The 23,780-nt window shown below is 46.9% G+C and overlaps 1 protein-coding gene across 14 annotated transcripts in view; it reads right to left on the bottom strand.

The window, feature by feature from the left end:
• Positions 1-627: 627 nt before the first annotated feature.
• The window catches only part of LOC127032728 (C-type lectin domain family 2 member D-like), a 43,939-nt gene continuing 20,786 nt past the window's right edge, over positions 628-23,780 (bottom strand). For 7 of the 14 annotated variants that reach the window (XM_050920176.1, XM_050920174.1, XM_050920178.1 and 4 more), the window contains exons 2-8: positions 19,412-19,538; positions 14,400-14,474; positions 13,317-13,382; positions 12,984-13,076; positions 9,778-9,962; positions 8,626-8,735; positions 628-6,340 (exon numbers count right to left, since the gene is read on the bottom strand). In XM_050920176.1, the coding sequence (XP_050776133.1) occupies positions 6,178-6,340; positions 8,626-8,735; positions 9,778-9,962; positions 12,984-13,076; positions 13,317-13,382; positions 14,400-14,436 (654 nt within the window). In that variant the 5' untranslated portion in view covers positions 14,437-14,474; positions 19,412-19,538 and the 3' untranslated portion in view covers positions 628-6,177. The other 7 variants (XM_050920175.1, XM_050920182.1, XR_007768881.1 and 4 more) reach the window with 7 other exon arrangements.

Below are 23,780 nucleotides of genomic sequence, written 5' to 3'. Positions count from 1 at the left end.
CTTTTTTTTTGTTTGGACAAAAGATTTTGAAATGAAAAATTCTGGAAAGAAACTCCCCCCCAACTACTTTGTCTCTCTTTAAAAACTATTTTCCCCATCCCTCCCTCCCGACTTGGGAAAAAGAGTTTCTAGAAGTGAGGAAGCAGAGTCGGTTGGTTTATTTTTCCTCCTATCACAAAAAAGCTTTATTTACTTGTCTATTTTAAACACCAGACTAACCCCAATGGGAGGTCTGGCTTATGTGGGAATTATTTGGTGGCAGGTCTCTGGCCTGTGTCGTACAGGAGGTCAGATGATATGACCACCACCGTCCATTCTGGCCTTGGAATCTATGACTCGTGTTCAGTTTTCCATTTGTGTTTTTTGTTTGCTTTTTGCTTTAGTTTCTGCTCCAAGTTAAGGACCCTCAAGTTTCCCTCATCCACCATGGCAGCTCCCTTGCGACTCTTAGAGCAGATTTTCAGAGCAGCTCATCTCACTGGTGTAGATTGCCATGTACTTTTAGGGGCGAAAGAAAAATGCAGAGCTGTTATTTACCAGGCTGCACGTGGCAATAGACTGTATAGGTAAGGGATGCAAGGAGGGTCTGGGTCACGATGCAAACTGCAGGCACGCACACAACTAAAATTAGTTAATTAAAAGTTTTATTGGGGATAGTTACAGGGGGTAGGGGAGCAGCATATGATTAGCTAATAGGGTTAATGGAACTTAAAACATACAATGGCTAAAGTATTTACTATTAAACAATATTTATAAACAAAGATGCAATAAACAATATTTATAAACACAGATGCAGCATTTAGTAATAACCAATACTTATGAAAACAAACCAACTCATAACGACCGGCAAACGTAGAAACTCTGCTTAAAACACGTGAGCTGAGAGAGGCTTCGAGGTGATCAGGCTCGGTTACGGGTGTGCACAAGGTACACAGGATTCGTTTTTCTTTCTCCTCTTCTGCCTGCACATGGTAAACCAGCCTAAAATACCCACTATGACATCATAGAAGTGTCATAGGGGATGGGGCCCAAAAACTGTGTGTGTTCGTTTCTGATTGGTACAAGCAAAGTTTACACCAAGTAGGGGAGCAGGTGCCTGAAAGTCTGGCTTCGCCCCCAAAAGGTGAGGAAATCCATATAGTTCAGAAGGCCTTTAACACTGACTGACAAAGGAAGAGGCCAGGGCAATACCGGTATGGGCAAGTCTTTAGGATGCAGACAGGAACTTATCTTAACAACTGGATATGGTGTCTGTGAGCTGGACGCCGGACTGGTGCCTTTCTAGAAGATAGATGTTAGCCAAACACAAGTTCTTGGGCTCAATACAGGGGTAAGTGGGGAAAATTCTCTGGACCGTGCTAAACAGGAGGCCAGACTAGATCATTTAATGGTCCCTTCTAGCCTTAATCTACATGAATCTATTGAAAAATCTGGCCACTCATTTTGGTTCCTAACTGGGAGTCATTATGGGTTACTCTGGTATTTACACAGCCCAGGGGAAGGGACTAAAACCTTCCAGGAGCTCTCCCGACCCAAACAGTCTTAGCTCAAAGTAATGAATTAAATGCAGATGATGAGAGATGCTGACTAAATATCTCCCATTCACAGTTTCTGTCAAAATTGTAAATGAATAAATAAATATATAAAGGATGGCAAACAAGTCCTGGAGAAAACACTGTTAAAAATGTTTCTTGTCAAATTCTGATCAGATCTACTCAAAAAGGCATAAAAAAATAAAGTTCATCAGAACAACCATACGGGGTCAGACCAATGATCCATCTGGCCCAGTGTCCTGTCTTCCCAAAGTCGCTGGTGGCAATTGCTTCAGAGGGAATGACCAGAACAGGGCAATTATCAAGTGATCCATCCCATATCATCCAGTCCCAGCTTCAAATGTCTCCAAGATCCACTGGCTACTTCTTACCCCAACTTTGGTTCAATGTCTCTTCGGCCTTTTCCCAAGTGTATCCCATGGGTCTGTATCCTACACTCAGAGTCTCTGTCCCCCTGTAGTAGCAGCTGTTCACAAGTCTGGTTCTTTAGCTCAAAGAGTAGCCACCTGTGTCTGCAGAGGCAGCGATCCCAGACTCACATCATGGCAGATGCACTGGGTTAACTTAGGGCTGCAGATACGCTGGTGCAGTGTAGATACTTGCTAATGAGACAGGTGGTTTTCTTCTCGTCACTACTGTAAATCCAGCTCCTGGTGAGACTGTAGAATACTTTCCTTGACCAAGCGGTGTCTACAAGGGGGCTGAGGAAGCTTCACTACATCTCTCAGGGCTGTGAAGTTTTCACACCCGACAAAGTATCTAGGTCAACCTAAGTTTTAAGCGTAGAGAGACCAGGTGTGCTCTTTGCACACTAGTGTCCACTTCCCATCTAACCTTGATCCCCCCCACCCTCCTACACACACGTTGAGCAACACAGAAAGGGCAGGTGAGGTCACAACTAATGCTGGGCATATAATGGATTTTTTCCACTTTGTTGGAAGTTCCAACAAATCAAACAAAAATTAGTCTTCGATAAAGTCAAGAACAATTTTGTTTCAAAATTCTCATTGCAACAACAACAAAAAAATTGTCGAAAAAAAAGTTTCATTTTGATTTTTAAGGTTTAAAAACAAAATTAAAGGAAATTATGAAACAAAAAGCCAAAACCAGCGAAATGAAATGATCAGCTCTTTTGGAGTTTGTTTCTAGGTTGTTTGTCTGCTAAATTGATCTGGCAAAATTGATAAACATTCTCATATTGTTTTGGTGTCAACAGATCTGCATTTTTGGCCAAAAATAAAAAAGATTTTGTCAAAACATTTCACCCAGTTCAAGCTGCGACCAAAATTTATGACCTTTAGATTTTGTTAATCCAGTTTTGTCGAACCCAAACATTCAAAAATCTCCCCAAAATTATGACTTTTTTTAATACACAAATTAAGGGTTTTTTTTAAAACCCTTGTTGGGGAGGGGAGGATCCCATTTTCAAACTTTTCTCTACAATCAGGAAGGCTAGAAATATTCTCATGTAATCATATGACTCCTGGGGCTAGAGATTTATGAAAACCCTCCAAATAAAATCACATTCCAGTAGCAGAATCTGGCTTTAAACTAGTAATTGAGACTTAGACCCTCAAAAGTATTTAGGCTCCAAGGAAACCTTGGAGGTTCCAGGCCTGAGTTCTTAGCTCTTCTGTCCCGCATTCAACATCACTCAGGGGGATCCTTCTTTTAGAGCAACCTGTCCTTTCCATCTCTTCTTTCTCCATCCTCCCCTCTCTGCTCTTTCCCCTTGTCTTTGTCACTCTCTTCCTTTCTCCCCTCTGCAGCTCCAAGCTCTCATTCACTAAAATGAGCTAAATTAATTTACGAATTAATGTGGTAATTTTAGTGTCAGGCCAGTTTCCATTGCGGAGGGCCAGCCCATCGTGGGAATCCCCCAGGAGGAGCTGGAGTCTGTTGTGGAGGAAAAGGAGGTCTAGTCATCCCTACTCTCCATGTTGCTGTCACAACCCTCAACAGGAAAAACCGGCATAAAGGAAAAAGAAAAAGACGACTTAGTGTCATCACTAAGTTCCAGAGTTAACACGTCAATCAATTAAATGGGGCACTTTTCTGAGTTATTGTTTCAAGTTCTGGGCTGACTCAGGCTCTCTTTGTTTGCCAGGGCTTATTCACTTTAGGTATTAATGCAATGTTAGATTTAAACCTCTAAAGCACCTGTGCAGTAGTACCATGGCAATGGAGTTATTGTGCAGTAGAGTTAGTGTCGTGAGCATTGAAAGATGGTTTTTCAGCAGAGATCTGGAGGGAGAAATGGTTGCAGAGGTAGGATGCAACGTACCTTGCTAGACTTGATTTTAACAAATAGGGAGGAACTTGTTGAGAATTTGAAAGTAGAAGGAAGCTTGGGTGAAAGTGATCATGAAATCAGAGTTTGCAATTCTAAGGAAGGGTAGAAGGGAGTACAGCAAAATAGAGACAATGGATTTCAGGAAGGTGGATTTTGGTAAGCTCAGAGACCTGATAGGTAAGGTCCCATGGGAATCAAGACTGAGGGGAAAAACAACTGAGGAGAGTTGGCAGTTTTTCAAAGGGACGCTATTAAGGGCCCAAAAGCAAGCTATTCCGATGGTTAGGAAAGATAGAAAATGTGGCAAAAGACCACCTTGGCTTAACCACGAGATCTTGCGTGACCTACAAAAAAAAATGGAAACTAGGTCAGATCACAAAGGACGAATATAGGCAAATAACACAGGAATGCAGAGGCAAGATTAGAAAGGCAAAGGCACAAAATGAGCTCAAACTAGCTATAGGAATAAAGGGAAACAAGAAGACTTTTTATCAATACATTAGAAGCAAGAGGAAGACCAAGGACAGGGTAGGCCCACTGCTCAGTGAGGAAGGGGAAACAGTAACGGGAGACTTGGAAATGGCAGAGATGCTTAATGACTTCTTTGTTTCGGTCTTCACTGAGAAGTCTGAAGGAATGTCTAGTATAGTGAATGCTTACGGGAAGAGGGTAGGTTTAGAAGATAAAAAAGAGCAAGTAAAAAATCACTTAGAAAAGTTAGATGCCTGCAAGTCACCAGGGCCTGATGAAATGCATCCTAGAATACTCAAGGAGTTAATAGAGGAGGTATCTGAGCCTCTAGCTATTATCTTTGGGAAATCATGGGAGATGGGGGAGATTCCAGAAGACTGGAAAAGGGCAAATATAGTGCCCATCTATAAAAAGGGAAATAAAAACAACCCAGGAAACTACAGACCAGTTAGTTTAACTTCTGTGCCAGGGAAGATAATGGAGCAGATAATTAAAGAAATCATCTGCAAACAGTTGGAAGGTGGTAAGGTGATAGGGAATAGCCAGCATGGATTTGTAAAGAACAAATCGTGTCAAACTAATCTGATAACATTCTTTGATAGGATAACGAGCCTTGTGGATAAGGGAGAAGCGGTGGACGTGATATACCTAGACTTTAGTAAGGCATTTGATACGGTCTCGCATGATATTCTTATAGATAAACTAGGAAAGTACAATTTAGATGGGGCTACTATAAGGTGGGTGCATAACTGGCTGGATAACCGTACTCAGAGAGTAGTTATTAATGGCTCCCAATCCTGCTGGAAAGGTATAACAAGTGGGGTTCCGCAGGGGTCTGTTTTGGGACCGGCTCTGTTCAATATCTTCATCAACAATTTAGATGTTGGCATAGAAAGTACGCTTATTAAGTTTGCGGACGATACCAAACTGGGAGGGATTGCAACTGCTTTGGAGGACAGGGTCAAAATTCAAAACGATCTGGACAAATTGGAGAAATGGTCTGAGGTAAACAGGATGAAGTTCAATAAAGATAAATGCAAAGTGCTCCACTTAGGAAGGAACAATCAGTTTCACACATACAGAATGGGAAGAGACTGTCTAGGAAGGAGTATGGCAGAAAGAGATCTAGGGGTCATAGTAGATCACAAGCTTAATATGAGTCAACAGTGTGAAACTGTTGCAAAAAAAGCAAACGTGATTCTGGGATGCATTAACAGGTGTGTTGTAAACAAGACACGAGAAGTCATTCTTCCGCTTTACTCTGCGCTGGTTAGACCTCAACTAGAGTATTGTGTCCAGTTCTGGGCACCGCATTTCAAGAAAGATGTGGAGAAATTGGAGAGGGTCCAGAGAAGAGCAACAAGAATGATTAAAGGTCTTGAGAACATGACCTATGAAGGAAGGCTGAAGGAATTGGGTTTGTTTAGTTTGGAAAAGAGAAGACTGAGAGGGGACATGATAGCAGTTTTCAGGTATCTAAAAGGGTGTCATCAGGAGGAGGGAGAAAACTTGTTCACCTTAGCCTCCAATGATAGAACAAGAAGCAATGGGCTTAAACTGCAGCAAGGGAGATTTAGGTTGGACATTAGGAAAAAGTTCCTAACTGTCAGGGTAGTTAAACACTGGAATAGATTGCCTAGGGAAGTTGTGGAATCTCCATCTCTGGAGATATTTAAGAGTAGGTTAGATAAATGTCTATTAGGAATGGTCTAGACAGTATTTGGTCCTGCCATGAGGGCAGGGGACTGGACTCGATGACCTCTCGAGGTCCCTTCCAGTCCTAGAGTCTATGAGTCTATGCTGCACAAGAGATGGTGAATGTGTAAGTTCTGCATCCACTGAAGAGGCTGCATTGACCCTTTAAGTGATCTTAAATATTGTGTCCCCTCCTGCGGCACTGGGCTTCCTTCTAGAGCACTTGTCCGGCCGCTTGCAGATGAAATGTCTCTCTGAGTAGCACCTGGAGCTGCTGACCCCATATTCATCCAGGTAGGTGCACTGCCCTTCCCCTCTGACTGGAAACCTGCAAAGAGAAGCGGTGTGGGGTTATCAGATGCAGCCGGCTCCCGTTCCTGCTCACTTACAGAGAAACGATGTGGTTCAGTGGCGTACGATGTAGAGGAACTGGGTTCTCAACCAGGCTTTGCGACTAATCAACCCTGAGCTAGTCACTTCTAGCTGTAAATGTCACAGTGGATGCTGAGCACCTGAAAATCAGGCTCACAGAAAACAGGAAACAGAGGTTGTGAAGTTTCTTGCAGGTCTTTCCAGTGTGTGAGGGGACATAGGCCTGGAAGGGAGCTCCTGGGTCACTGTGTCCAGCCCCCTGCTACGGCAGGCAACTCCAGAATATCATCCTGTTCACGGACTTCTCCGGCTGTGTATTCTATCTAGTTAGGTGGTTCGCCCCACGGCTCCTATGGGGCGGCTGCTTCAGAACCTCCCTCCTCTGATGGGCAGAAACCTGCTAATTTCCAGCCCCAAATTAATTCCTGGCCAGTTTATCCCTGTGTGATCTTGTGCCAACATTGTCCTGTAGCTTTCGTAGCTCCTCGCCCGCCCAGGTGTCTACCCCCGAGGTATTTACAGAGAGCAATGAGATACCCTCTCATCTTGCTAGGCTCAGCCAGCCAAGCTCTTTCAGTCTCCTCAGATAAGAGAGACTCTCCATTCCCACGAGCATCCTAGCTGTACTTCTCTGCACCTGTTCCAGTCTGAGTGCGTCTTTCTTGACTACGGGTGACCAGAACTGGACACCTTAGTGCAGCTAGACCAGAAATCAGGCAATACCTCAGGGTAAGCCAACCTCATAAGAACGGCCATGCTGGGTCAGACCAATGGTCCATCTAGCCCAGTATCCTGTCTGCTGACGGTGGCCAGTGCTAGGTGCTTCAGAGGGAATAAACAGAATGGGGCAATCATCAGGTGATCCTATTGGCCACTCCCAGCTTCTGGTAAACAGAGCTAGGGACACTCAGAGCATGGGGTTGCTTTCCTGACCATCATGGTTAATAGCTATTGATGGACCGGTCCTCCCACTTTCCCTCCAGACTCGCCTCTTCCAGCAACTTCCCCTCTTTCCCACAACCCTTTTGCTGTCCCACCTGCCCCCTCACCCATTATGTTCTCCACTTGGGTCTCCCAAGCCCTCCCCCACACTTCCCAACCATTTCCTCTGCCTCTCCTCCCCAGGCAGCCAGAGCCCAGCTCTCCCATTAAGATGCCACATGTTCTGCTGCATCCTGTAGCCATAGCGATTCTCCTCAGTGGGGTGTCACTGTGCATGAACGATGGGATGTGCTTGTGAATGCCTCAGGGGGAACTGTTTACACAGAGGTGGGTGGCAAATGGAATTTCCATCCTGAGGGAAATTCTCATGTTTTGGGACAGAAAGGTCAAAATATTTAAAATTTCCTACAGAACAGAAATTCTCTTCCCCTCGCCCCCCCAAAATGCTTTAGCTTGACCCAAAATGAAACATTTTCCTAATACGGTGAGGCTGATGCCAGGCATCATGGGAATTGTAGTTCTTGGTTCTTCCACTCATGTTCTTTCCTATAGGTCCTGATTCCCATCTGGACTACATCTCCCATGATGCACTGCGGTGTCTTCCTACCACCAAAATACCATATAAGAACATGCATGAGTGAAACACTGGGCTGCAGCCCACGAAAGCTTATGCTCAAATAAATTTGTTAGTCTCTAAGGTGCCAAAAGTTCTTCTGTTCTTTTGGTGGATACAGACTAACATGGCCGCTACTCTGAAACCTGAAACACTGCAGTGCATCATGGGAGCTGTTGTCTGGTCAAAGACCAGGGACAAATGGGACTGGAAGAACCCAGAACTACAATTCCCATGATGTGCTGCAGTGGCCCCACAGGCAAACCAAAATGAAAATATTTCATTCTGGGTTGACTGAAAATAAACATTTGAGTCAATTTCCGCAATGAAAATATCTCATCCAGTGTACCTTTCCTTCCAGGAAATTTTGCTTTTGACACAATCAGATTTTCCATAAGGGAAAACTTTGAGTAGGAATTTTTCCAACCAATCCCACTGGTGTCATCCACATTAACTGAGTGGGCCTCTCTGTCCTCCTCCGGTGCCTACGCTATGGAAGAGGTCTACAAGTCTCCTACAGGTGCAACATCCACAGAACGAGCCCTGTAGCTCAGGCAGTAGAGGATCAAACTTTTTAAGATCCTGAGGTCTCGCTTCCAATTCCAGTTCTCCACCCAGCCCAGAGTTTTTTGTTGCATTTCTCTGCGCCCTAATACTGAGAGGGTGAATGAGGAAAAGGGACACACAGGTTGTTGAATATGGTGCCGTTGGTCCACTTCCAGGGCTGGCCCTCGCCTTGTTCCCTCCGGAGGCCAATCCAGTGGTAAGGCACCCCTTTATAGCGCAGCATGAAATCCTGTGGATAAGAACATACACACTATATCCTTAGCTGTATTACATCCGCCTTCACGGGAATCAGGGCCCCCATGCACTGGGTGCCGCACACACAGAAAGCTGGCCCCTCGCCCAAAAAGCTGCCAGTCAAACTACACAGGACAAAGGGGTTCATTCAAAATGATTTTTTCCACAGGAAAATTTATTTAAAAAACCCAAATACTTCCCCCTCCCGCCGTTTCATAATTGGGCAATTTCCTCCCATTTTCTTACAATTTCCCAACTTTGGGGAATCATAGAACATAGGGCTGGAAGGGACCTCGAGATCATCATCCAGAGCCCTGCACTCAGGCAGGACAAAACAGACCTAGACAATCACCTCCCATGTCTTATGTACAACACTCCTGTTCATACACCCCGGGATGAGATTAGCCTTTTTCTCAGCTGCATCACACTGTCAAGTCATATTTAATTTGTGGTCCATTGTAACACCCAGACCCTTTTCAGCAGCACTACTGCCTAAGCAGGTATTCTCTATTTTGCCTTCATGCATTTGATTTTTCCTTCCTAGGTGAAGTACTTTGCACTTGTCTTCATTGCTGGTTAACTTATATAGATACTGTATACAAAAATGAGGCATATACTGTTGAGATAAAAACATTCCTTTCTTTTTCAGAGTAACCTTTGCACTGCTTTCCTGCTGGGAAAAGTCTGGGAAATAGTTTTTGTTTTGTTTTTTAAGGTGGGTTTCCACACCTTTTCCCCATGCTTTTTATTTTTCCTCCGTTTTTCCAGTATAAAATGATGTGGGAAAAGGGAAAAAAAGGGGGGGGGGGCAGGATTTTGGAGGTTTTTTTTAAACTGAAATGAAATTTGAAGTTAAAAATTTGGGAGAGAGGGAAAGAATCAACTTTTTTGTATTAAAAAAAAAAGTAATATCCTGCCCCTGAATTTCCATTTTACAACCAGCTCCTTGAAACTAGGAGCTGCCTTAGGCCTTCGGGGGGCGCCAGGCTCTGGCATGTTCCTAGCTGTGGTTATGAAGGTTTGTGTCTCTTCCTTACCAGCTCTGGCAGGGAATCAATGGAAGTCAGGGAGGAGTTGAGGGAAGAGCAGTTGCTCTGGCTGTTGTTCCAGTTCCCTTCAGTCTCTGAGAAGTAGTAGCATTTCCCTTGGTATCCCACCCAGCCATACGGGCAGGCAGCAGTGACATGGGGCGGGCAGCCTGGGCAGGGGGGCGTCTTCGTGGCTGAAAATAAGGAAGTAGCACAGAGGTGAGAGATGGACCTATCCCGGGTGTCTGTCTCTGTGTGGGAATCCCGTACAGAGAGGGCACTAAGACCCACACATCTCAGGCTGGGTTGTTATTTTGCATAGATCCCAAGATCAGAAGGGACCAATCTCTTGTCTGACCTCTTGCATCACACAGGTCTTAGAACTGCCCCAAAATAATCTCTCGAGCGGAGCTTTTACATCATCATCCCATCATGATTTAAAAACGGTCAGTGACGGAGAATCCACCCTGCCCCTCGGTAAATCGTTCCAAGGGTGAATAACGCTCACTGTTAACAGCTGCTGCCTTATCCCCAGTCTGAATTTCTCCAGCTTCAACTTCCAGGCACTGGATCGTGTTAGACTGAAGAGCCCATTGTTAAATATTTGTGCCCCAAGTAGGTATTTGTAGACTGGGATCAAGTCACCCTTTAACCTTCTCCTGTAAGTAGACAGAGCTCTTTGAGTCTATCACATAAAGCAGGTTTTAATCCTTCTTGTGGCTCATCTCTGACCCCTCTCCAATTTATCAACATCCTTCTTGAATTGTGGGCACCAGAACTGGACACGGGTTTCCAGCAGTAGTCGCACCAGAGCCACATCCAGAGGTAAAATAACCCGTCTTCTCCTACTCGAGATCCCCGTTTATATATCCCAAGGTCGCATTAGTTCCTTTGGCCATAGCATCCCACTGGGAGCTCGTGTTCAGCCAATTATACCCCATTACCCCCAAACCTTTGTCAGAGCCCCTGCTTCCCTGGACAGAGCTCCCCCTCCTAGTTGTACGGCCACCATTTGCATGGGGTGGCTGGGGAGGACAAAGTGGAGCTAAGATGGCGTCATGACCCACTGTAACCACGCATCCAAATGGGCCCATCGGCCATCTTAACTTCCGGCACTATCTAGGTGCACCCTTTCTGTCAGGCAAGAGGTGAAAAATGGGAGGGGTGGGCGCATTTCATGGACTCCTCCTTGACATATCATCCTCAGTGCACACGTGACGGCTGCCACATCAGGGCTAGAACTGGGGCCCTCCAGAGCTAAGAGTGAGACCCATAATATCGGAGCCGAGAGCCCCTAGGTGGGGCTAGAAGAACTCACGTTCTCTGTGGCTGGGCCATAGGGTGACCAGACAGCAAGTGTGAAAAATTGGGCCGGGAGTGGGGGAGTAATAGGAGCCTATATAAGAAAAAGACCCCAAAATTGGGACTGTCCCTATAAAATCGGGACATCTGGTCACCCTACTGGGCCCAAAGCCGGCCTGTCACACACACTCGCCAAGGCGTTTCACTCAGGAGAGCAAAGCAGCCACTAAAACGGAGGGCAAAGGAGCCTAACAAGAGGGATGCGGGAAATGGTTTTCCCAACATTCTGCAAAAACGTTTGAGGTTTCACAGAATTTTCCCTTCCTGAGTCGAGGAGCAAAGTCAAACGTTTTCATGAACTGAAAAGCCAGAAACAATTTCAGTTCGGGTCAATGGAAACTTTTACCAGCCATGTGATTTCCCAACGCACAGACGCATTAACTATGAGCAGACATGCTGGCACGTGCTCTGTAGCAAAACAGCACATGGGAATGTCTGGCATATGTCGGAGATGCTGGCTTTGTGCTTCCTGTATTCTGGGGCCATTCAGGGCCCTGACCTTCCCCTGGTGTGACTTAGAGCAGCCCCAGGGTTGCTCTAACTTACCCTCTGCTTCTCAGGCTGCCTGGGAAGCACAGAACAGCTGTAATGCAGCGTGCTTTGGCCACAACCCCAACCCATCCCATATACCAGTTTCACACCAGCTGGGGCGGGGGGGGGTCCTCTGAATTGGGGGAATTTTCAGAGGGCTCTTTGCATCCACCATGAGTCCCCAGAGTAGTGTCAAGTGGTCTAAGGATCCAGCCCAGAGTCTCCCACTCTCTACGCAGTCCAACCCGACCCCTACAGCATGTTCCTCCCTGTAGCCATTTCCAGTGAGGCCAAGCAGCCAGCGCCTCGCTCCAACACGAACAGCTGTCACCGCACACTCCCTACCACGTGTCTTCTCTAAGGAATCCTGGGAACGCTTCGGTTCCCGGGGGCAAGACACACACACCCCAACACACCCCTTTCTGCTGCGCCATCCATACCCAGCCAGGAATGGGAAGAATTCGTACAGCATGACAGATTCTCTGTGAGTTTTACGGAAGAACTTTGGCACAGAAAAAACATTCAGAAATGCTCCCAAAGCCACGAGAGACTGGCCGGGATCAGGGAACTGAATCCTCTGCCTGAGATTCCCAGTTGCATTTACACACAGTACTGTGGATGAGGGAGTATCTATTGGGTTTCCGGGAAGTGGGCGGGCAAAGCCAGCCCACTGCTAAAGGATCCTCCCCCAGCCTAAGGGGAGGACCCACAGGACCACAGAACCCACTGATTACGGGGGACAACTAATAAAAGAACAGGGACAGGAGTGCGGTTAAAGGGTCATAAGAAGGGAACCTGACTGGGACACCGAGCAGAGAATCCCGGACAGCGCCCACTGCTCCTCGAAGGCGTCAAGGGAGCCAGTGGACGCCGCCCAAAGGAACTCCGCCCGGATTCGTGAATGGACCATGGAGCGGAAACAAGAATAAATGGATTGCAAACATTTTAGAGATGCACTGTGAGCCATGGCCACACGGTGGCACCCAAACCTACGATAATTTAAGGTGAGACTGGGCGTTGGATGACGCAGAGAGTGGGAGGCAGGGAGACCCACCCACTGCATCCCTACAACACTACCCAGGCCTGGGATCCAGTGGGGCTGCTTCCAAGGGGGCAGGGAACAGGGTTAGGTCCTTCCTCTTTGGGGAAAAGGGTCTGGAAATTGCTTCAATGGAGGAGTCAGACCAGGGCAAAGACGGGATGAGAAGAGGCCGTGGGAAACGCAAGTGGGCACCGTGACCTTGGGGCTAGGACAAGCAGTCAGTGAAGAACCAGTGACAAGGAATGAGAATCAGCTGGGTTAGTAATGACCCTTCACTCACCTGCCAGTGCAATTATGGTGATGATCAAAGCTGTGATTACGACAGTAACAATAATTGGGATTCGTTTACCTTTAATGCATTTTAGGCTGAAATCTGAAAAAGAAAAAAAAAATATGAAAGCAGACAAAGGCATTTCAATAGCAAATGCTGCCGAGCCCTGATCTCAGCTTGGGCAGGGACTGTCTCTCCCTGTGGGTCTGTGCAGCACCCGGCACAACGGGGCCCTGATCTCAGCTGGGGCAGGGACTGTCTCTCTTTGTTAGTCTGTGCAGCACGCAATGGGGCTCAGCTGCTGTTACCATATTGTACCCAATAAATAATGTAATTATTTACCCACATCTCTTCCCCTTTCTTCCACTGGTCCGTGACCCCGCAGCATTGCGCCAGTCACCCCTCCACCTACCAGAAAGCAAAAGAAACTGTCATTTAAGGTCAGATCATACAGTCCCCTCCATGCAGGGCCCAGTGCTGTGTCCAAAGCCCAGGCCTTTTGAAGTGTCCAGCACTGCTTCTCCTCCCCCTGTGCATCCCAAAGTGACTGGCAGTCCCCAATCTTGCCATCCCCACCCCACACTTGGCCTGGCTGAGGGGCTCCAAGCAGATTAGAGAGCATGGCAATGCAATTGACAAATTGTGTGCCATGTCCCCCCTCAAGTGGCTGGTAAGAGGATAAAATCTCTGCCAACATTTTTGTTACCATTATAACAACTCTGGCTCTTCCTGTTCTCCGGAGAAATCTCCAATCCCTCTTGGAATTCTGCTAAGTTCTCGGCCTTAAGATCATCGGTTGATGTCACCTAGCAGCGAGTTCCACCATCTAATTACCCAGTGTGTGAAAAATTGTTTCCACTGATCAGTTTGAAGTTCCCACCTTTCCATTCCATTGACTGTCCACTTTGTGCTTGTGCTAGACACGGATCTACCTTCTCTATCCCATCCATTATCCTGTCCCTTGTACCCGTCTCCTCTCCAAGGTAACAATCTCCGTCTTTTCAAGCTCTCTTCACAGGAGAGTTTTCCCAGGCCCTTGAGCCTTCTTGTCACCTCTCTCTGAACGCCCTCTAGTTCTACAATATCCTTTCCGAGACTGGGCACACACAGTATTCCAGATTTTTAGCCTTTCACTACACCAGATCTCCTGTTGGCCAGAGTCCTTCAGGGTAGAAAAGACCCAAATTGCTAATGTAAACAACAAGCATGAACCAAAAAGCAACAAAAACTCCTTGTTTCCTGTCTTTATCCCTCATAAAAAAGAAGGGGAACCCACCCACTGTATTTTTGTCCCTCTGCCAATCACATTGCAGGCTCCCTTTTAATTAAGACTAAAGGATTTATTCTCTTTCTGATTTCTTCCTCTGCTGGGAGTTGACAGGTCCTCTCCAAGAGGTGGAATGAGTGAAAGGATTTATTATTTACTGGTATCACTTGCTGCTTCGGCGCTCTCTTCTGCCATTTTCTGGACAATCAGCACCAAGACTGCTGTGTCGTCACCTACCAGGAAGGAACAGAGACGGTCACTCAGGGTGTGTTATTTTAATTATGCATGTCTCATTTAAAGCCGTCAGAACGTACCATGTGCCAAATGCAACAGACAATGCCTAGTCCAACCTCTCACTGTATCCATCAAGGTGTTTTCAGTGCGACTGTCACCATGTAAGAACCACGGTCGTGGCTTCCCCTAGCCTTAATATCCTCCAATACCCAACAGTCCCCACCCCTCCTTTAGAGAGTCGTAGATTTTAACACCCGAAATCAGGCTGTTGATTAATTGCAGTTAACTCACGCGATTAGCTCAAAAAAATTAATTGCGATTAGTTTAGTGGGGTTTAGGACACACTCACTGATCAGAGAGATCTCCTGGCTGACAAAGGGGCCTGTAATATAATGGGTACACAGGGTTCCCCAAACAAGGGCTTAGTAAGTAAGAGCAATGGGCCAGCGCTGCACTTTCTCCTGCTCCAGCTACTGGCCTCTGGGCCACCAAATTCCCAGCCTTCACTTACACCAACCACACGGCTACTTTTAAGGCATTAAATAATATGACCTCCACTGGCACCAGGCCTTTACCTCAAGGGACACACAGAATTTCCTTTCCACCTTGGCTTCAGTGGTGCGGGCTGCTGGGCAGGGCAAGCGAGACTTTGCACAGACTCCTGGGAATGCAGAAGGCTCTTGTCTGTCTCCCTCATTCCAGCCCTTAGTGTTGTCAGTTCTATCTCGTCACCGTAGCTTCTGAGAATCTCCCACGTACTCGGTGCCAACGCACCTACGGTTAATATTATTAGCTGCTTCACTTGCAGAAGTCTCACAGGGCATCAACCAAGACTGAACCCCCGTTTTGCCGGCGCTGCCCAGACACACAGGGAGAGACAGTCCCTGCTCCAGCTGAGATCAGGGCCCCATTGTGCCGGGCGCTGCACAGACACACAGTGACAGTCACTACCCTAGAGAGATCAGAGCCCCATTGTGCAGACAGTCTCTGACCCAAAAAGCTCACAATCTAATCAAAGGGCGTGAGGAGAAACAGTGCAGAGAGGGGACTTGCTCAGAGTCACATTACAGTTTAGTGGCAGAACCAGGATTAGAACCCAGGTCTTCTGTCACCCACTCTGCTGCTCTAGGCACTAGCATAACCATGGTTTTTTTTGTCTTGATTAGCATAAGCCTGGCTGGAGTCCTTGGCATAACAACAGTGTGACCAAAGTAGGCCTGACCCCTCGTACAACAGGGAGGGGATGACAGAATAACAGATCAGGATGTTTTGTCGCAACTAGAAGGTACAAGGCCAAGGGTGGTAACTAATAATGTCTGTATTGATGCCTAAAGAGGAGAAGCCAGAGGAGGGGTGACTTTTCGCTGATCTAGAGGATCCTGGTGCGCTGACTGAGCAGGTACCATTGTCCCAGGTATACATGTGTTAGTGTCCTTGTGGCTCCTAAGGGACGCTAGCACTGTGGTGTGTCAACAATGAACCTGGACGAGTGCCTTAGCCACTGAACCGAGCCCTGGGGCTTATGAAAAACACACTGAATGAACTCGCTGCGCTGTGAGCGGGAACAACGCTGCAGCATCAGCCGCGCCCTGCAGAGTGGACGAGAGTCATTGAAAACAGCCAAATTTACAGAAACAGCTGAGCGTCAGGGATGCTGAAAATCAGGTTCTTTCCCCAGTTCAAAGGCTAGCAGGGCCCATTAAGATCATCTCGTTAACCACAGGCCAGAGACCCTCCTTGGCAGCGCGTCCGATATCCAGAACTGTGAAGTGTTAAACAGAGCGTGTGTTTCAGGAAGATAGCTAATCTCAGTTTACTGATTTTGCCTGCCATGGGAACCCCTCGGCCTTGGAGAGTTGTTCCATTGACTGATTAACCTGTGAAAACAGGTACTGTTTCTGCAGCCTGATTTTCCCCACCCTCAGCTTCCTTCTCTTGGCTCTGCTTTTGTCTGCTCCATGCCAGGGACTTCCATGAGGCTGCCCAGCATGGCCTCTTCAGTCGCGGTGCTTATTTAGCCCGGTTTTCTCTGCAGGCAGGAAACAGGAAAAGGCCGGTGATCTCCAGAGCGGCATTACCAAGATGACAGCGGTTGCTGGGCTCCCATCTGAGGCCTAGGCTACCCGAAGAAGTGATTCCGGAGTAAGCTAGGGAGAGACGTTAAAGGACCAGAGCAGTTCTGGAATAACTCCCAGGGCAGGTGCTCTCGTTCTGAAATATGATCACCTCGTTCTGGTTCAGCTTCACCCACTTCTGGAACAAAAGGAGCTATTCTGGAGCAGCGCGGCCCACGGGAGCTATTCTGGTCCATTTCCCTGTGTAGACAAGCCCTCGGAAGGCGTTTGATTGTGAGAGTCAGACTTGAGCTTGGGGAAGGCTAAACCACCCCTCCAGAAGGATGAGGAGCCATGACAGTGCAGTGGATTCTCTCCCCACTCCCCCCTTATGCCGCTCTACTTGCTCAGAAGCCCTGTGCCCCCCTCCTACACAGCCCCCAGCACAGAGGCCTTCTGGGGGTGCAGCTAGGGCTAGGAGTGAGCATGACTCTGCAAGGTTGCTGCAAATTAGAGTAGCTCTCGGGCTACTCTAACTTGCACCAACATCCCCAGAGCAGATCTGAAAAAAGGAGACCCTCTGGTGGTTTATGCCTTTCCGCCCCACTGCCTGGGCTCTGATCCCTGTGCTGACACCTCAACATCTCCCCTTGTCCCCTCTTCCTGTCAGAACTCCAGGGGTTAAAGAAAGGGGGAGCTAAAAGGCTTTGCAGCTCCCCTTCCGTTCTGGCTGGTGCAGACAGGATGCCCCCTTCCTGTTTCTATCTACTTCAACACCCATGGACTCCTGTGGGACAGGATGGTCCAGCAGCAATAGGGTGACCAGTCAGCAAGTGTGAAAAATTGTGACAGAGGGTGAGGGATAATAGGAACCTATATAAGAAAAAGCCCCAAATATCAGGACTACTCCTATAAAATCAGGACATCTGGTCACCCTAAATACAGAGGGTACCATGCTGTGTCTCAGAAGAGCTAAATTATGTTTTCAGCTCTGCCACTGCTTTCCTAGGTAATCTTGGGCAAGTCCCTGCTCTGTGACTCAGTTTCCCCTCCTGCCCCATTCTTTCTGGTGCACTTCACTTGCAAGCTCCCTACTTCTGAGTATGTGTGTCTGTTCTGTGCCCAGCACAGTGGGATCTTGGTCTCAGTTAGGGCCTCTAGACCCCACAGTAATAATACAACCAGTAAAGTAACAACAGCTAACTGGGAGTGAGAAACATCAGATGACACCCAATGGAGCTCAGCTGAGGCACTTCAGCTGAAAGTCTGGTGCTGGTTTAAAGAGGAAGATGCAGCTGTATTGGCCTTCATTACAATCACAGTCCTTAAATGCTAGAACTTTCACTTCTCACTCCATGGATCTAGTTTCCTTCCTCTCAGACATTTTCAGGTGGGATTGGTGGAGTGAGACCTTTAATTGAACTTGAGACTTTCACATCGATGGGCCTTGGAGGCTTTTAGCTTTGGAGCCATTGTTACGTGCTATGCATTTACTGAGCCAGGGTGGAACGGCAGCCAGAGCCGGGGCTGATGGTATGTTCAGGCAACAAATATTTTGGACTGACAATGCTTAAAAGCAAAAATCTAAGGCGGCAAATTGCCCCGAGCTCCTCAAAGAGCCAGTTCATCAAATCATAGGATCCGAAAAATGTCGGGTGGGAAGGGACCTCACAGGTCATCAAGTCCAGCCCCCTGCGCTAAGCACGACCAAGTAAACCTAGACCATCCTGGATGGGGGTTTCTCCAATCTGGTCTTAAACATCTCCGGTGACAGGGATTCCACAACCTCCCCTGGAAGCCTGTTCCAGAGCTTAACTCCCCTTAAAGTTATATTTTTCCTAATATCTCACATAAATCTCCCTTGCTGCGGATTCAGCCCATTACTTCTTGTCCTGCCATCAGCGGCCATAAAGAACAATTGATCATAGTCTTCTTTATAACAGCCTACAAATACATTAAGGATTATTATTAGGTCCCCCCTCAGCCTTCTCTTCTCACGACTAAACACGTCCAATTCTTTCATCCTTTCCCCATAAGTCGTAAGAACATAAGAACAGCCATACTGGGTCAGACCAAAGGTCCATCCAGCCCTGTATCCTGTCTACTGACAGTGGCCAATGTCAGGTGCCCCAGAGAGAGTGAACCTAACAGGTTATCAACAAATTATCTCTCTCCTGCCATCCATCTCCACCCTCTGACAAACAGAGGCTAGGGACACCATTCCTTACCCATCCTGGCTAAGTTGGGTTTTCTAAACCTTTTATCACTTTTGTCGCTCTCCTCTGAGCTCTCCCCAAATTGTCCACATCTTTCTTAATGTCCAGAAATGGGCACTGTACCCCAGATGAGGTCTCACCAGCACCGAACAGAGCTGGACAATGACCTCCTCTGTCTTCCACATGGCACTTGTGTTCATGCACCCCGGAATGATATCAAAGCGTTTTTTGAAACTGCATCACGTTGTTGTCTCACATTCAAGTTTTTGATCCACTAGAATCCCCAGATCCTTTTCCCCACTACGACCACCTGGCCAGTATTCCCCAGCTGGTAGTTGTCCATTTATTTTTTTCTGCTTATTACGTTTAGTACTTTCCACTTGTCCTTATTGAATTTCATCTTGCTAATTTCAGGCCAATTCTCCAATTTATCAAGGTCACTTTGAATTCTAATCTTGTCCTCCAATGTGCTTGCAACCCCTCCCGGCTTGGTATCAGCCTCCCATTTTATAAGCATTTGCTCCACTCCATTATCCAGCTAATTCCTGAAAATGATGACTAGCACCTGACCTACAACTGACCGTGCTAAAGACTACTAGATACATCCTCTCAGATGGACAGCGAACCATTGATAAGTATTCTGAGCACAACCAGTTGTGCACCCACCTTATAGTCATTTCTTCTAGACCACATTCCTCAGTTTGCTTGTGAGAATGTCATGTGGGACTGTGTCAAAGGCCTTGCTAAAATCAAGATATATCACGTCTCCTGCTTCTCCACTAGGCCAGTGACCCTGTTAAAAGGAAATAAGGTTGGTATAGTTAGTATGATTTTTTTCTTGACCAATCCATGTTGACTCTTACTTATCACCCTGTTATCCTCTAGGCTAGGGGCTTGCACACTGATTGTTTTATCATTTGTTCTAGACCCTTTCCAGTGATGGAAGTTAGACTTACTGGTCTATAATTCCCTGGGTTCTCTTTCTTCCTCCTTTTAAAGGTGGGTCCACTGTTTGCCCTGCTCCATTCCTATGGGACCTCACCCACCTTCCATGAGATCTTGAAGAGAATCGCTAACAGTTCTGAGATGATTTCGCCTGCATCGTCACTGCAAAGTGGGCAGGTTCCAGGCTCTCAGTAATGACCCAGGGTACCTCTACACTGCAAAACACCCATGGCAGCAAGTCTCAGAACCCGGGACTAGAGACTCGGGCTTGTGCTATGGGTGCTAAACAGGGGGAGACGCCCCCTTCTCACCAAGCTTCAGGGCAGGAACTTCTACGTGGCTCCTTTTAGCACCATTGTGTGTAGACCCAGAATCAGAGATGAACATCTGTCACGGGTTGTTTGTTCTCTCTTGCTCTATGCCCACGGGGTGAATTGCCAGTGCCCTGGAGTGTTTTGTTTTGGTAGGTGTCAAGGCTAATTTGCCACTCTGGCATTTCAAGTGCAGAAGATGGGGGCCCACACGGATTTTAAAAAATTAATACTGGCCACTTCAGGCTTGTATTAAACTCCCAAGGTTACAGCTTTTCTCTGACCTTGGCTTGGTAAACGCTGCCATCACCCAAATGCAAAATAAAATAAACAAACCCTTTGAACCCAGTGTCATAACTTTAGTCCCAGATTTGGACCTTAGCGTCCAAAATATGGGGGTTAGCATGAAAACCTCCAAGCTTAGTTACCAGCTTGGACTTGGTACTGCTGCCACCACCCAAAAGATTAGAGTGTTTTGGGGCAATCTGGTCCCCCTGAAAAACCTTCCCTGGGGACCCCAAGACCCAAATCCCTTGAGTCTCACAACAAAGGGAAATAATCCTTTTTCCCTTCCCCCCTCCAGGTGCTCCTGGAGAGATACACAGAAGCAACCTCCGTGAATCTAAACAGAGGGATTCCACCCCCTCTAATTCCAGTCCTGGAACAAAAAAAACACTTCCCTCTGACTTCTTCCTCCCACCAATTCCCTGGTGAGTACAGACTCAATTACATCTGGAACTTAGGCTTTTTCCTAGATCTTAAAAGACAATTACAAAAATCAAGCATCCAAAAGAGCTTTCTTGGGGGTTCAGCTTAAAGGTTTCAAGCAAACAAAGGCCTCTGGGGTTCGCACAGAGGAGTCCACAAGGCAGTAAGAAATAAAAGAAATAACCCTAATCGTGTCTAGCTAAACATTCTGATCTACTTACACAGCTGGAGCTCAGATAAGTAGTTCTAGGCACGATGTAATAAATTTATGATCATGCCTGGCTTCAGCTGCTTATAGCCCGGCTGCTCTGTCTCTCCAGCCCAGAGAACAACAGACAAACGGGAAGTTTCTTTCCCTATTTTATAAAGTCCTACCTTCCCATTGGCTCTTTTGGTCAGGTGCCCACTTTTTTTTTTCCTCTTTACCTGGGGGACATTTTAACCCGTTACAGGTGAAGCAAGCAACGAACAGCTACCAAGCAGAAATGATGGCTGGGTGTCCATCAAAGGGAGCTACTCACTTCCATTTATCACAGCAGGGTTGTGTTGTTAATGCACACACTGCCCTGTGTACTAAACAGCAACATTTGTTGCTAGTCATAAAAATCTCCAGGCTGTGGCAGCTTTTTTCTGCTTCCAAGGATTTGTCTTTGCCGCAGGGTTAACTGGAGGTGCCACTCGAGCGTTGCCCTGAGCCAGCTCCCATGCACACCTACAAGCCTCTAGCCTGAGTGAAGCGGTGCTGTAACCACGATCCAGCCACCTGCTGGGGCTGGGGGGACCCGTAGCTCGAGTGCTGCTGATGTCAGAGCTAGTACTGCAGTCTGGCCATCGTTAGCGCAAGTCGTCGGGCACAAATGCTCTGCCCTGCCAGTCTCTGTGCTGCCCATGAAATCACCCGGTGGCGCGGTTCTGCAGCGTGGATCACTGGACTCAGTCAAGCGCAGCACCTCGAGCTGGCTGTGACCACACACCCCTTTGGGCCTGGAGTGTTGTTACATTACTGGGGGGGGGGCACTTTGTAGCATGTGCTGACTGGCCTCATTGCACCCACCAGGGGCTCCTGGATCTCCCCTTATCCTGCCCCTGCTCCACAGGCTGCCTGATGCCACCTTCCTCTTCTTCCCCTTGCAGGCACTTCCTGCAACCGCCCCCAAACTTCCCCCTGGCAAGGCTTCCCCATGCCCCCCCTTGGTTCCTGTCAGGCAGGCCCAAAGCAGAAGGCCACAGTCCCAGACAGAAAGCAACCAAGCAACCACATCTCTGCACACCAGCAGAGCTTTTCCCATCCCCCCTCCTCTTTCTTACACTGCTCTGCAATTTTTGAGAAGTCGTCTGCTTCAGAGATAAAATATGCTATTTGTTATGTATTTTGATGTGCTGAATTCAAATATGACAATTAAAACAACTGATTGGCTACTGTTGCTAAGAGATTTAAGTTTTTACATTTTATGTCTATGTATATTGCGTAGATAGTAGAGTTTTAATCATAAATTGTCAACCTAGGTCTTTTCATGTGTTTATGGTTGCTTTACATGATAATATTTCACCTGTCCTGTTTATGTAACACTTTAAAAATCAGCAAAAGGGTTATAGAAATAAAATTGATTATGAAACAAAAGGCAAAAATCTATTATGTACATAGTTTAGTCCTATTCAGTGTCAACTCGGCGCTTCTTGGCTTGTCTTTTGTATTCGTTTAGTGGAGCATCTCTTGTCACTGTCCAGCAATAGTCTGCAAGCATCGATGGGCTCCCTTTGCCCTCAAAGCCTGCCAGGAGATTCCACTGCTGTAGTCTGGAGCCCAACAGCTCTGCCTTACTCTTAGGTAGTTCCAAATCCCTAACAAGGTCATTCAGTTCACCTTGTGTTATGAGGTGTGGTTCAGAGGAGGAGGATGGGAGAAAACGTGGGTCCTGTGACATTGATGGTTCAGGACCAGAAGTTTCATCCTCTTCCTCGTCTGACTCAAGTGAGAATGATTCTGGTGCATCAGGAACCGGCAGTCCTTCTCCGTGGGGTACTGGGTGTATAGCTGATGGAATGTTTGGATAATGCACAGTCCACTTTTTCTTCTTTGAAACACCTTTCCCAACTGGAGGCACCATGCAGAAGTAACAATTGCTGGTATGATCTGTTGGCTCTCTCCAAATCATTGGCACAGCAAAAGGCATAGATTTCCTTTTCCTGTTCAACCACCGGCGAAGATTTGTTGCACAAGTGTTGCAGCATATGTGTGGGGCCCACCTCTTGTCCTGATCTCCAATTTTGCAGCCAAAATAAAGGTGATAGGCTTTCTTAACCATAGTGGTTATACTGTGCTTTTGTGATGCAAAAGTCACTTCACCACAAACATAGCAGAAGTTATCTGCACTGTTCACACAAGTACGAGGCATCCTGCTCACTTTGGCTATACAGAAATATGTCCCTTTGCAAAATCAAACACTGACAAATAAGAGAGCACGACACTGTATGATTTCTAGAGCTGATATAGGGCAATTTGTTCAGCAGAGTGATGTCAGCTTCATTATGATTGCATCATCCATGACTTCTAGGAATAACATGATGCAATTCATATCATGTATGACGTAATACCAGCTTCAGATTGCATCATTCATTGTTTTGCCTCAAAAGCAAGTACTGTCCAAACCCAGTCATAGATTTATTCATAGATCCATTCAAAGATGTATTTTAGTCATTTCTGGTTTAAATTGAGATCCCTTCCCTTTATAACTCACTTATCCTCCGCCATTCCCAAGTCAAGGGTCGTATATACTGACCCAATAGCATATCTTGAAAACTAGAGCCAACCAACAATTTTAAGCATCATTTTCGTTCTCAGTGACCCAGAATTAGTAAAGTTGGACTACATTTATTTCAGAAGCATTTTGGCTGTAGAGCAGTGTTATCAGGCTTAATCAGACCTGTAGTGCCTGCCCCACTGCTTACAATTTATGGCCATGTTCCCTTGTGGAGGATCGGGAGTCTGGGGGCTTCATCACCACTTCTTTTGTACCCCATGGGAGGGGTAAGGAAGGAGGGGTGTTTCAGCTAGGCAGGGTCCCCCTACA

The sequence above is a fragment of the Gopherus flavomarginatus genome, chromosome 12 (assembly GCF_025201925.1).
Source record: "Gopherus flavomarginatus isolate rGopFla2 chromosome 12, rGopFla2.mat.asm, whole genome shotgun sequence".
NCBI lineage: Eukaryota > Metazoa > Chordata > Testudines > Testudinidae > Gopherus > Gopherus flavomarginatus.
This window is presented reverse-complemented; position numbering and strand designations above follow the sequence as displayed.